Below are 14,241 nucleotides of genomic sequence, written 5' to 3' on the forward strand. Positions count from 1 at the left end.
GAAAACAATGCTGTATTTTGGCTAACAATGACACTATCTTTGTCAAAAAAGACGTCAACTTTTGCAGTTAAAGAAAACAAGACTAGAAAAATTGATTAGACTTCCTTAGAATTTCAGCCGAATATCATGATTATCATTGGTCATCATTGTGAATACAATTTTAATTTGTCAAGTAAAATTGAGGTCGTGATAACTGCCACGAAACCTAAGTTACGATATTTTACGACCTAAAGAAAAGCTTTAAGTAAAAACACAGCGGTAGATTACTTTTGAGGCATATTTGACAACGCTCTATGGGTTTATCTATTACAAGGAAGCAAATTATATTTAAAACGAATTAGGTAAGTTCTTACTGAAGTCCATCAGCTTAAAAACAGGTGCAAACTAGTTTCATACTTTTTCACTTACGCATTTTTGGCAATATAATTGCGTCTTGCTTGGAAAGAAAACTTTTACAAGTGGCTTTCGATATTTCTATGAGCGCGCGAGATTGCTGTGACGACGGGAAATCCTTTAGAGTGTTTCGTGCATAGATTTCGTTTTTATGTTTAAAATCCTTGTTTGGTCAAAATTTACATACTGTAAGGAAAATGTAAAATATTTTACGACAGGAAATTGAAGAAAATCACAAACAAATCAAAAATGAATTTTACATTGTTTTGAGGATTTTAAAATTTTACAATTCAGTTGGGCGTATTTTTACCATCCATTTAAGAACTGGACAAAAACGCTAAGAAAAAGATGTGCATTGACAATGAAAAAAAACTATCATCTAACCGAAAACAATCGTTAAATTCTTGCTTTCAAATGTCGTTATACAACCGCTACAGTACAAAGCTGCGAAAAATTTATCCTGCCCGAGTTTAGGAGACTTGGGATATTTGGCACTGATCTATGATAACAAACTTGATCTGATCATTGCCGAACTCGCTGAAGTTCGTTCAAAATACAGTCCTTGGTATCGATACATGGCAAGTTTCAATCTGCAATTTGTTTTCGTGCTTTCCGTTGCTCTGCGGTTCAGGTGAAGGAAGCAATTAAAAACCCTAACAATTGCTAAAAATTGCCCGATCCTGGCTAACATATCTTCGTCAAAGAAGTTCACTTTTGCGGAAATGAAAAGAAACCATGAAAAATCGATTTTGCGTCTATAAAAATAGAGGCAAGTCCACCAGTGTTAACGTACGTGCTTGAATGCCAACAAAAATTTAAAAAAAAATTGCTCAGGTTGCTCAGGTTAATTCATGGCCATGAAATTTAGCCCACGATTTAGGCCGTGTTAATAAAAAAATATTTTTTCCTGACTGAAAGCTAATAATTAGGTCAAGGAAATTCCGCTTGTAAATCAAACAAACATGCGGTAAATTACTTTTGAGCTCTATTTGACGGCACTTTGTAATTATACCTATTCGAAAGAAGCAAATTACTTTCAGCCGTGTCAGTAATCATTTGGAAAGAACGATGCTGAACCCAATGATAAAATTCAGAATCATTTCCGATACATTAATGCCGTACATATATACGTTAAGTAACATCAGCTGTATATATAGCTTATTTTAAAATGGACAGAATAATAAATAAACTGCTAGAGTTAAGTTGGTGCGTCCAATCAACCTTCAAATTAAGTTTCATTAGAATTTACAATCAAAAGTCTAAAGGCAAAGGGTTTTAAATTATTAAAATTGACTGCCGGAGAAAAGGAAAAACCAGGTGAGTCTTGCAGGAAACGGTGACCATTTTTTCGCTTTCTCGTCGTTGTTGAAAAGTAAAGGTAGCTAAGGTAACGTTTCTTTCTTGAAAGCATTCTTCATTATGAGAAAAAAACACGACACTCATTCAGAATTCATTTTCTGTAATTAAAAGGTTTCTTTCCCTTGGGAAATGAACGGACCATTTCGCTAAAAGAATAGATGTTTAATTAAACTCGTTAAAAAAAACCGGCAAAAAAGATATTGCTTTGGTATAGCCGAGCTTTAGTTTCGAAAGCTGAATCTTTGTCACATTAATTCGTCTCCAGCGTTTGAGTATCATACCTGTCGCTGGTTTTTGGCTTCCAGAGTTTTAATTGACTGCAATTACTACAGGAACAAGTGTACATGTACAACTCTGAGAACGTGACTCTGTGCGGAACCGTCTGCTTATAGAGCAAACAGAAAAAAAAAAAACAGATGTAAATGCCAAATTTAATGAGACCATCCCTCCGTTGCCCAGTCGGTGAGTCCCTCTTTTGTTCAGAAAATAATTTGTAGCTGATTATTTAGAGAACGTCATTAACGTTGAAGTGGTTTCAGTTAAGCGCTTGCCATTGTTAGGCATATAAAGAAAGCTACATCAGCACCTGTATGAATAATAAAGGACAGCGCTGTTCATAATTTGTTCATTTTGTAGCGGTTCTGCACGAAGAAAGAAACACACACGAAGGAACAAAGCGAGTTATATCATATTTGCGACTGGTATGGAAGCACATCAGATCGACATTGTGCTTTTAACTTTTTATGCCATCGTGGTGTTGGCGGGCATTCCTGGAAATATTCTCTTCATCACGGTGGTTAAACGAACACGCAGCTTGCACACAACAACAAACTTCTTACTGGCAAATATCGCTGTAGCCGATACCATAACTCTTATTTTCTGCATTCCTGGTGTCATATTACAATTTGCTGTTGAACATCACCCGAGTGGGGCTCTAGGAAACTTCCTTTGCAAATTTGTTACCATGCACCATGTTCCGGGAGTTACATTGCTGGTTTCTGGCATTAGTTTGACACTTATCTCCATCGAAAGACACAATGCTCTCCTGCGTCCAATGCAAGAAACACTGCGACTCCGGAAGAAACAAGTTTACATCGCTGTTGGCCTAATTTGGACGTTCTCTATTAGCTTTGTACTGCCTCTTTTTGTACAGCAAAAGTACGTGGACGAGGTTCAAAGTTGCCACATGGATTGGAAAGCGTCGGCTTCGAAGGTTTACTGGGGTCTGCTGGCCGCATTGACGATGCTTTCGTGGCTTGTTATGTTGGTGAGTTATTTCCGCATTGTCAAAGGTATCTTATGTGAGAATATTCTACCCTCTGGCACCAACCAGGGAGAGAAAACAAACGAGCAAGACATTCACAACAAGAGGAAGATTGTGAAACTTTTAATAACGGTGACGGTGCTATTTATAGCATGTTTTGTTCCGTTCGCTTCGATATCGGCAATGAGTGTTTCACCCTACTCGCTGTCCTACAAAGTGTCATATTTCTTAGTGTATTGCAGCTGCTCTTTAAACCCCGTGGTTTATGCTTTTCAGAGTTCGAATTACAGAATGGGAGTTAAAAATGTTTGTGCTGACAGGCGAAGGCGGATTCATGCAGTTGACAGTAACCTACGGGTGAATGGCGTCACTGATGACGTCATCGAGAAATATAATGTACGTGCAGCTGGTCACAATTATTAACAAGATTAACTTCTAAGTCGAGAGCAGTGACAATTAGTAACATCATGCAATTAAAGTTACACCGCGTTTGCCGTTCCCTGCAGATCTTGGCAGCGATCAGGGTACAATATGCTCTATTTCTGGCATTTCGAAGTCAAATTTTATTGGAAGAAAGTTATATGTTACAAACCTCCGCACATCCGTGCTCTACCATCGGATCGTGTAGCCTTCTCTAATACGGCTAGCCACGCCTTTGCAACAATTGGTCACGAGTCTTGCTTTTAAAAAACACACTGATTTTGTCACTGGTAGTGCATGATGTCATCAGAAATAGAAAGAACATTTACAAATAAGCTTACATGCATATTTACAGGTTTATATCCTTTAAGAGGAAGTTTTATGGACATTAGAAGAAGGATTTTTAAGGGAAGAAGACGCTTTGCACTCCAGTCACAGTCCAGTCACACTCCAGTGGTTTTCTGTACAAATCCTTGTGATCTTGCAAGTTTCCAAACCGCAAGAAAATCTTTGTCTTTCACTTAAAGAGCCCAGAATTTCCATTCTTCCTACTGTATAACTCCTATTTCTATCTCCAATAGTTTTATCCCAGCAGCTTCCGGTGATTTTAAAATAACGGAAAAAGTTTCTGGAGGGCAAAGCCTCCTCGATCGCTTTCACACAAATCATTCTAATGTTTGCAATACTCAAAGCATCAATAAGTTTCAACCTCACACAGCATTGGTCTGAAATACGTTTTCTGGCCATTTTAACCATGCCTTTTTCCGATTCTTAAATTCCTTTAGCTATAGTTATTGGTTTATAAATTATCCGTCATGACCAAGTGTTGTAAAAGGCCTATTGTTCCTTTTCTGCAAAACCAATAAGGATGAAATCAACAAAGTACAATAAAATTTTTGTGTGCCAAACTGAGAACGTGTCCTTACACTCAGAATATATACTAGGCGAGCAGTTTGCCCACACTTTTTTGGACTGCACCATTTTGAAGCCACCTTGCTCTATATAAGGTAGAGTTTTTCGGTCACAGCGGCAACCATCATACAAGGAGGGCCACAGAAGAGACTTTGAGACAAAGTGTTGAAGCAAGTACTTTACAGTCCATGGATGTCCTGTCATAAAATAAGTAAACCAGTGACTAATTTAATCAAAGGGAATGACAAACGAGCACTTTCATTAATATGGGAAGAAAATAACAAGTATGTTCATTAGGACCTGATCCTTAATACCTTTGCTGCACAAGGTACAAGTCAGTGGCAGATTCAGATCTCTTGGAGTTGGGGAGGGGGGGGGGGGGAATTTCAGGCTCTTTGCACCTCAAATGTGGGAACCCAAGAACTTTTGGCCCTCCAGGTGTAAAGTATTTTTGCCAGTACATGGGGTTGAAGGGGGGGGGGGGGGGGGGAAGGGAGAGACTCATAGGGTGCCTTCCCTAGATTCACAGTAAGACTTTCACTTATAACCATTGGTCAAAATTTTGTTGCAGAAAAAAAGTTAAACCATGAAACAGCTTCTTTTCAAATCCAGCATTGAAAAACAAAGTTCAATGTGAATTCACACTAACCTGCAACATGTTCAAGGAAATAAAATCTGCCACCCTAAAACAAACAGATATAGGAAAGAATTAGTACAGAGTAGCTCATTTTTAAAGGGAATAACAGGTTATAAAATGCCCAAGGCCAGGTTGTTCAAAAGCTGATTTACACTAACCCAGGATTAACAGTTAACCAAAGTATTAATTTTTCTTGTATAAAGTTTTTTGCCTCTAATATGTTTTGTGCAGCTTGAGCTTATTCAAAATCAAAACTGAGGGGAAAACAACATTTTCAGAAAACCTCACCAAAAAGTTACAAAACTGAAATCAAAATTTTCTCTAATCTTGGGTAGCTTCATTGAGTATTGAACAACCCCGCCCAGATACTTAGTTGAACTTTTTGGCAAATAATTTCCTTCCTCTTAAATACTAGATGTATTCAAAAACCCCAAAGTGCTTTCTAGAATGATGGTTATTTACTGGGCTCACAAAATCTTTGAGAACCTGATGAGGTATGTGGGACATTATGTAGGAAACCCTGTTTCTCACTTTTTTTTCATTCTTCCCGCCATAAAGTTGCACAAATTCATGCATTCAGAGCTTGAAGGGAAGAGAAATGTGTTCCAGGTTATGTGGGCCATTTAGTAACAGGGCATCATGCAAACTTCAAACTTCGGCAAAGTGCACGCTTTCCTTTGGGTAACTCAAAAACATGGATTCCTGGTCCGTGGACTCCACCAATCCGACCAGGTCAACAGAGATCTATGGACTGGTTTACGGACTACCCTTAAGGGCCCCCTCTACCAACTGCCTCAAAACTAAATAAAAATGTTATAAAATAATGATGATAATAACAGATTTCACTTAATCATTGTGTTATGTGGGTAGACCACTCACATCAGTGAAATGTTGAGTGCATTGCCTCACTGTATATGGGAGTCCCCCCTTGACCCCTGGGCTATGATGATTAAATTTTGATGCATTATTATTTTGGTAGATATAAAAGCTTGTGCACCATGGGTGTGCTCCATATTACTCCACATTTAAGAAATAAAAAACATGTACCGTGTTTTTATTGAGTTATAGAAACATGAGTGGAAGTTTGGGAGAACTAGAAATGCTGTGGGAACACGAGCCGTAGGCGAGTGTTTCCACAGCTTTTTTGAGTTCTCCCAAACTTTCATGAGTGTTTCTATAACTAGATAGAAACATGAAGAACATGTTTTCCATTTCTTTTAGAAAACACCGCAACAAAAAAAGGAAAACAGCTTGTTAACTTTGATTATCAAAATGTAAATTCATCATTACGTAAACAGCTTGTACTAGTTCTGTATTTCTATCGAGTTATAGAAACACAATTTTTAACCAATCAGCGCACGTATTTTCGTAGGACTGTTTTCTAACACTCCATATCAAATGGAATGATAAGGTTTGGTTTGAATATTTTGGAAGAAAGTTAGTACCTCTTTATGGTTGGGCAAAAAGTTTTGATTCCATCCTGCTCATCTATCTGCTAAGATGTGAGGATGCGAGCCACACGTCTGCTTCGTTCTTCACCGCTTCTTAAAATTCATGGATTGTTCCAATGACGCCCCCACCCCCCCCCCCCCCCTTCCCCATTCCAGAACTCTCTGCTACACCCTACCTCCGAGAAAATATACACACAACATACTCACAGGCATCAGCACCCTTTTCACTTCCTGAAGGGTTTTCTTTATTTGATCTTCGGTAAGGCAACACAACAGCTTCGTACAAACTACAGCAGCAACAGAATTGTCCTCTACCCCGACTTGCCCAGTACAACTCATGTCCTCAGCTGAAGCCGCAACAAACTTCTTCAAGTGGACACTATCGCCAACTTTCTCCAGATTTGACTTGAGAAGTTCTTCCATGTGTGGATTCGGATCGACAGCTATAAGTGAGGTCCCGTGAGGATAATAATCGAAGTTTGCTCCTGGACCGATGCCTATTTCCACAACATCGCTGTTCAATATTTTCAGGTGTTTGGCAAGATCATCGAAAAGCTTTCGTTTCACAGGATCGAAGACTCTCTTGGTTACGTCTATCCAGATTCTATGTGACTGTGCAAACGACTTTTTGTACCAACTAGAAGACATTATAATCTTTATGGCTCTCACAAAAATGGCAGCAACAAATACTGCAATCAACACAGCAAAGCCCGTGTACGTGTCCGCCATTTTGGGAGCCCGGCTGTCACGCAATAGAGCCTCTGGGAATTAATGGTCACGTGACCATTAACTTCTAACTTTTTAGCTAGGCTGTACAGTATATGCTGGTTTAGGCAGTGCGGGCGAGATCGATGGAAGGAGTTGAAGGATTAATAAAAGTTGTAGACGTGTTAAACAATATAATAGCTCTCAGAGTAAAAGAAAAACTGGAGACTGGGGACTGGGGACTGGGGACTGGGGACTGGGGACTGGGGACTGGGGACTGGGGACTGGGGACTGGGGACTGGGGACTGGGGACTGGGGACTGCGGACTGCGGACTGCGGACTGCGGACTGCGGACTGCGGACTGCGGACTGCGGACTGCGGACTGCGGACTGCGGACTGCGGACTGCGGACTGCGGACTGCGGACTGCGGACTGTGGACTGCGGACTGCGGACTGCGGACTGCGGAATGCCGACTGCGGACTGCGGACTACAGACTGCAGACTGCAGACCGCAGATTGCAGACTTCAGACATGACTTTGGTAACATGCCGTGTTACTATTTCCATCATTGAGAGCTCACCGTGTAAACAGGCTAACCGGAGTGTTATTTAGGCTAACCTGAGTGATATTCATGTTCAGGCTAGCCGGAGTGATATATTCAGTCTAACCGGAGTGCAACCTTTCACTGCGATTAAAATGCCAGATAAATGTAAATGTACCCGCAAATCGGTATTCAAAATTAGCTTAAACCGCCAAACCGCCAAAGTATAATAGACCCTCTTCAAGCAACATCAAAACGCATACCCGGGAGGGTGGGGTGGGGGGGCTGCCATATAAAAAGGACGGGGTGCACGTTGAGTTAAGTTGAGTTGATAACTTTATTTATACACGGTAAAAACTCCTTCAGCATAATTCAAAAGTACTAATTCTGCCTAACTAAACTAAATAGTAATTAATATGGTATTATAAGAATAAAAGCCTATCATATTACTGAAGCTGCTTTTCAAGGATGCCGTGTCTCATTCAAAGCTGTAATGACGCAATTTACTCTTAAATTCGCTTAACGAAACTGTAGATCGGAAATTTTGAAAAGAACCACTAAGAGGTACCAAGGTCCTGCTTTCTGGGGCACCCCTAAGTGGTACCAATTCTAAAAAAAAACTCATTATTTCCTGTCGGTTTTTTTCTTTTCCACTCAATACCCTAAAAGGTACTGCAAAAGCTCCTGCTGTAGACCGTTTGAGGCTGAACACCCTTGCGTTACCAAAACCGCTTTTTTAACCCCCCGAGTCTTATAGATTCCCAGTAGAATATTTGAGTTATATATCCATGACGGTTTTGGACAGCTGGTAATTAATATTTGTCTTTCAAGCGGCTGGTCAACTTGTCAACTTGTCAACTTGTTCCCAGGGCCTCTCGTGAATGGAAAGCCGTGACTGTCACTGTCACGGGATATTCGTGACGGTAAAAATGGCGGCCATTTTGTGGACAGTTGTCATTGCTGTTTTCATTCTATTGCTCTTTGCTGCGAAAACTATGGAAGTTCTGATATCTTCCAATTGGTATAGAAGGTGGTTTGCCAAAAGGCAACGTTTCCTTGCAAAATTATCGAAAGGCCTATTTGATCCCTTCAAACCAAAACTATTCCTTGATCTCGAAGAACACTTGAAAACACTCAACGGAGATGTTGTGGAAGTAGGTATTGGTTCAGGAGAGAACTTCGATCATTACCCTGATGGTACAACACTTATAGCTGTTGACTCAAATCCACACGTAGAAAAATTTCTCCGCGCAAATGTAGAGAAAGTTGGCGACAGAATTCACTTGAAGAAGTTTGTTGCGGCCTCGGCTGAGGACATGAGTTGTAATGGGAAAGTCGGGGTAGAGGACAATTCTGTTGCTGCTGTAGTTTGTACGAAGCTGTTGTGTTCCCTCACTGAAGATCAAATAAAGAAAACCATTCAGGAAGTAAAGAGGGTTCTGATGCCAGTAAGTATGGCAAGAGGGCCGGGTGGGATGGGATGTTATGAGGGCATTTTGCTATACTAAGTAACTTAGCTTAATGGTTAATGGCGTTTTGTCTAGTTCAAGTGTAGAGACGAAATAATTGGATTTTAGACCTGCCAAACACGATTTTGCTGACTGAAACAGCCTATATGGCCTAGAGAGTGGGGGGGGGGGGGGGGGGGGGAATGGGGTAGACCACTGTGTTTTGCTTTACTTTAATGCACTTTTCTCCCTCCAGGAATAGATTGATGGGTGCCAGTGAGTAGCTATAGCATTCTGATGTTGTGCTTATCAGAAGTCCCTGGGACATAAGCTGTGGTCTAACTTTACACTTGTTCCCTACAGAGTTTAGTCTGCATGCGAGCCAAGTCACCCATCAAAAAGTAAAGCCTTGCAGCCGACTGGCTCATAGCTGCCAGAGCTTATCCTGGTTTCTGTAGCATGAAGCTTCTAGGAGTATTTCTACTCCCCCTGGATAGGATGCTAGTCCATTGCAGGTCACTCCCCCGCAATTTGTTAGGTTTCCCCAACAATTTGCCAGTACCCATTTATACTCCTGGATGGAGAGAGGCACTGTGAGAGTTAAGTGTCTTGCCCAAGAACACAACACAGTGTTCCCAGCCAGGGCTCAAACCCAGACTGCTCGCTCTGAGTCAAGCGCTCTGACCATGAGGGCACCATGCCTCTTAAGTGAACCATCAGGCCGGCGCTTATCTCCGGTTTCTGTAGTTCTACTCTTCCCTGGATGGGATGCTAGTCCATCACAGGGTTACCTTCAGTAATAAAATTGCTGTCACCCACTTATACACCTGTGTCGAGAGAGGCACTGAGAGGAAAGAACACAACACAATGTCTAAGGCCAGGACTTGACCCCAGAGCACTTAATCCAGAGACGAGCCCACTAACCAGGAGATAACCTAGAGAGCTTGCTTATAGATAATTTAATCAATGTCTTTTTGTTTTAGGGTGGCAGATTCTATTTTCTTGAACATGTGGCAGGTACGTGTGGTTAAAGTTATTATTTTGCACTGGAAGAGTCATGACAACTCTCATGGAACTGGTATGACAAATCTTCTTGAGAGACCTCCCAAGATAATATGATTTTTGTGCAAAACCTCTTTGCATTGGAATGGCATCTGCAGCTTATTTCATCAAGATTGCATCTTATGCGTTCATCAATGTTAAGCCCAAGGGGGGGGGGGGGTACCCTGGACACATATGAGACATTCAACTTTTCAAAAGAATTTTTGGTCAAAATACCTACGGTAGGGCCGGGAAAATAAGTGAAGTCAGATCAAATATCCCCACCTTAGCGTAATGCTGTAGCATGTTGCCCTTTAGGTGTCTATTCATTTCAACAGAGGCATAATTTTTCGCTGTCAATGAATGTAAAATATTAATTCCAGCACTTGATTGTCTATAAATTAAAAATCCACACAATCTCCACAAAGGAAGGTATTCTATCAAAATATGTTGAAAGTGAGTAGTGAGTAGTTGTTTTATTCCTTGAAAACAGGTGCTTAACTCCAAAACACATGCGTTCTTCTCCACAAGAACTATTTCAAGATGATTGCACAGATGAGGATGTGATGATGTGATTTGATTCCATTCCTTTTTACCAAAGAATCAAATGTCCCCACCCTGGGGCCCAGACTCTTTGTCAAATTCCCAAGGGTGGGGAAGGCAATCAAAGTTAAATGCCCCACATGTGACCAGGGTTCCCCTTCTTGGGCTTAACACTGATAGACACATTATGTCCTTCTCATCTACATTGCCAGTCTTAAGTGTGTTCATCTATTTTGGTCCCAGAGGTTTTCAACACATTTAACTGAGAAATAGAAAAGAGAAAACCTCTGGAACCAGGGTACATTTTTTACCATTCTCAAACCACATCACCACACTCATACCACAAAAAAGGCAAAAAAATTCTCAACCACACTTTAAATAACAGCTTGTTTATTTACTTCTTTCCCATAGGCAATCCATGGACCTTTCAATACTTTGTTCAGCACTTCTTGTCAAAGTCACTAATTTGGCCCACTGTGACTGGTGGATGCCGCTGTGATAGAGAAACTCTCAACTGGATAGAGCAGGGCGGCTTCAAAATGGTGAATTCTGAGAAAATCTCTGCAAATTTGACAACAGAAATATTTTCTGGATGTGAAGCTGATATGTTTTCATTGTGGACTGCAAGAATTCGCATGTCTATTGTGAATTCAATCCTTGTTGGTTTTGCAGAAAAGGAGTGTTATACTGAGGAGAAGAAACTATTGTGATCTTCTAGTTTTCAGATGGATTGGCGAGGCATTAGCAACAAAAAGAAAAGAAAACCTTAATAAAAATACACTCTTTTTTCTAAGAATATTGTTTTTCTGTCCCATGCTGAATATTCTTATTTTTTGCCGATTTTAGGCTGAAAATATTCTTGTGAATATTCTTAGGTGAAGTAATATTGGAGCCAGACTGCAGTCAATAAAGCCTATTTTTTTCTCTTTTGGTGCCCAAAATGTCAAATGCATGTGATTTGAAATTTGAACTAAACGGCTTTAATTAAAATTCAACACAAAATAATAATAACAACAATAATAATAACAATAATAATAATAGTAATAATAAGAAATTCAAACTTTATTGAGCACTTTTCCATACAAACTTGAATCTTACATGTATCTGGTAAAAAATTCAGAAATTCTGTTGTTCCTTAAGTTTTCGGTAATTATAATAGTAATAATAATAATATCAAAATAATAATAATAATAACAATTTATTATCATCATCGTCATATCATATATGTCATGATATCATGGTTACTACAACTAATGTTAATACTACTACTACTACTACTACTTTTTTTTTTTTTTTTATAAATGAGGTATATACAAGGTAAAAGTAAGTAAAAGAAGAAATAAACTATTAAAACCTATTTCAACAGTGTTTACATAATGGCTCCCTCCTGGGTTTCAACGTCACTATCGGTATATTACAAGGTAAAAGTAAATAAAAGAAATAAACTATTAAAACCTATTTCAACAGTGTTTACATAATGGCTCCCTCCTGGGTTTCAACGTCAATATCAATGTTCTTAAAGTCACAAAAGGCTTTCCTTCTAGCTCTTGAACCTCTTAGGCAGATTAGTGCGGATCTTAGTAAAGCGAAGGATGTCCTTGCTCTTATCCAGGAGATTGTTTTAGCATAATGTTCTCCTTTCTTGATGGAGATCAGCTGCGCCAGTCTGGAATGGTATTGCAGGCACTCGTTTCCCATGCCGCCTGTTGACGTGAAAATAAGGGGTGTAAAAGTTCCTTGTTCGATATCCAAAACCCTCCTCGCGTAAAGACGCTTCTTCTCGTTCTCATGATTGCGGTATATCTGTTGGAGCTCTAGGTCCCTATACGAATCAGCATTAGGGTGACAAACTCTCACGTCAAAGAATGCTGATCGTTGGTTCTCCCAGAACCCGCGCGCATGAATATCTAATCTCGCATCTGGAGCTCGATTAGAACCTCTTCCCAGCTGTTCACCCGAGATGTCTTGCAGGACAGGCTCAATCTCAACATCGGTACAAACCATATTCAGGAGTTCGGCTTCTAAGTCCCTCAGCTCATTGTGACGTTGGGTAACGAACCCACCTCTCTTGCATATCATTGCGTGGTCCACTGTAAAAGCATCACCGCATACACAGGTGGAGGGGATATCATCGACCGGCCAATCGTAGCGCAGTTTGATTGCATCGCGGAACTCTCTCTTATTTAGATTGAAACCCATTTCGCGAAGGGGGAGTACCGTCAGCCAAACAGATGACCCTTTTTCCGCAGCAAGGTCAAGTGCCCGTTGGACTTTCTGTGGGGCTACCCCTCTGATATGCTCTGCCCTGTCTTGGAGCACCGTTGCTCTCTCACTCCTCATTGCCTGTTGTAGTGGCTTGACCAAAGAATCATCCGGCATCTGATGGGGTTGAGCCACGATCTGTTGGACCAGCGGGATGGTAACTTTGACGGAGGAGGATTGCTCAAGATTTGCGTCAAGACACGGGTTTGTCATGCCAAGCCCCCCTAGACGGACTGGCAGTGCTAGAATGTCCCTGTCCAGCCGAGTGCACCTATGCTCCGTATAATAATAGTAGTAATAATAATGGCCATAATAATAATAATAATAATAATAATAATAATAATAATAATAATAATAGCCACAGAAGACCATCCTCCTTGGAACTGCTCATATACTTACGAGGACTCTATCCATCAAGTAATCCAGCAGACTTATGACTGCCCTAGGCTCATGGATTGAACTCGACACCATAAGTTAAAAGCGGCGAGACTTTAAGGACTTAAAATAATAATAATAATAATAATAATAATAATAATACTTTACTTTACTACTTTACTTTTACTTTACTAAGATCCGCACTAATCTGCCTAAGAGGTTCAAGAGCTAGAAGGAAAGCCTTTTGTGACTTTAAGAACATTGATATTGACGTTGAAACCCAGGAGGGAGCCATTATGTAAACACTGTTGAAATAGGTCTTAATAGTTTATTTCTTTTATTTACTTTTACCTTGTAATATACTGATATTGACGTTGAAACCTAGGAGGGAGCCATTATGTAAACACAGTTGAAATAGGTTTTAATAGTTTATTTCTTTTACTTACTTTTACCTTGTATATACCAATTTGTATGGAATATGTTAATTAATGTTATGATGATGATAGTAGTATTAGTATTAGTTGTAGTAACCATGATATCATGATTAGATACGGAAACATGTTTTACAGGTTTAACAGACATCAAATTATGTAAATATTGTAGCATTTTGTAAAGCTTAGCTCTAGTTTTTGTCACAATAAACACTCCTCTTTTTTTATTATTTAAAAAAAAAAAATTAAAAAAAAAAAAAAAAAAAAAAAATAATAATAATATCAGGGTTGCAAATGACATATGTTTCTATCGTAAAAGCTATTTTTCTTTGACCATCGTAGCGTAACAAGAAATATCACGCACACACAAACATGACAAACATGACAATAAAACGCATTGTTGGAGAACAAAAATTTATCTATCTTTTTACTTGGTGACTACTTCGCCGCTAATGAAATT

General features: G+C 39.7%; 4 protein-coding genes across 4 annotated transcripts; 2 read left to right on the top strand and 2 right to left on the bottom strand.

The window, feature by feature from the left end:
- Positions 1-223: 223 nt before the first annotated feature.
- Positions 224-4,344, top strand: LOC110066995 (prolactin-releasing peptide receptor-like). The gene is made up of 2 exons (XM_089274333.1): positions 224-341; positions 2,389-4,344. The coding sequence occupies exon 2, from the start codon at positions 2,456-2,458 to the stop codon at positions 3,437-3,439; it is 984 nt and encodes a 327-aa protein (XP_089130459.1). The 5' UTR covers positions 224-341; positions 2,389-2,455; the 3' UTR covers positions 3,440-4,344.
- Positions 3,123-7,295, bottom strand: LOC110066996 (thiol S-methyltransferase TMT1A-like). Its single transcript, XM_020774265.2, has 3 exons — positions 6,644-7,295; positions 4,998-5,031; positions 3,123-4,545 (listed from the first exon to the last, which is right to left on the bottom strand). Exons 1-3 carry the CDS (start codon positions 7,163-7,165, stop codon positions 4,274-4,276), a joined length of 828 nt encoding a protein of 275 aa, XP_020629924.2. The 5' UTR covers positions 7,166-7,295; the 3' UTR covers positions 3,123-4,273.
- Positions 7,296-8,335: 1,040 nt separating this feature from the next.
- LOC149103425 (thiol S-methyltransferase TMT1A-like) lies at positions 8,336-11,509 on the top strand. The gene is made up of 3 exons (XM_089274339.1): positions 8,336-9,129; positions 10,113-10,146; positions 11,125-11,509. Exons 1-3 carry the CDS (start codon positions 8,563-8,565, stop codon positions 11,421-11,423), a joined length of 900 nt encoding a protein of 299 aa, XP_089130465.1. The 5' UTR covers positions 8,336-8,562; the 3' UTR covers positions 11,424-11,509.
- Positions 11,510-12,016: 507 nt separating this feature from the next.
- Positions 12,017-13,276, bottom strand: LOC149103426 (uncharacterized). The gene has a single exon (XM_089274329.1). It carries the CDS (start codon positions 13,186-13,188, stop codon positions 12,184-12,186), a length of 1,005 nt encoding a protein of 334 aa, XP_089130455.1. The 5' UTR covers positions 13,189-13,276; the 3' UTR covers positions 12,017-12,183.
- Between the last annotated feature and the right edge of the window lie 965 nt (positions 13,277-14,241).

This window comes from Orbicella faveolata, unplaced genomic scaffold (genome assembly GCF_042242905.1).
Source record: "Orbicella faveolata isolate gen_17 unplaced genomic scaffold, um_ofav_v1 contig_35, whole genome shotgun sequence".
Taxonomy (NCBI): domain Eukaryota; kingdom Metazoa; phylum Cnidaria; class Anthozoa; order Scleractinia; family Merulinidae; genus Orbicella; species Orbicella faveolata.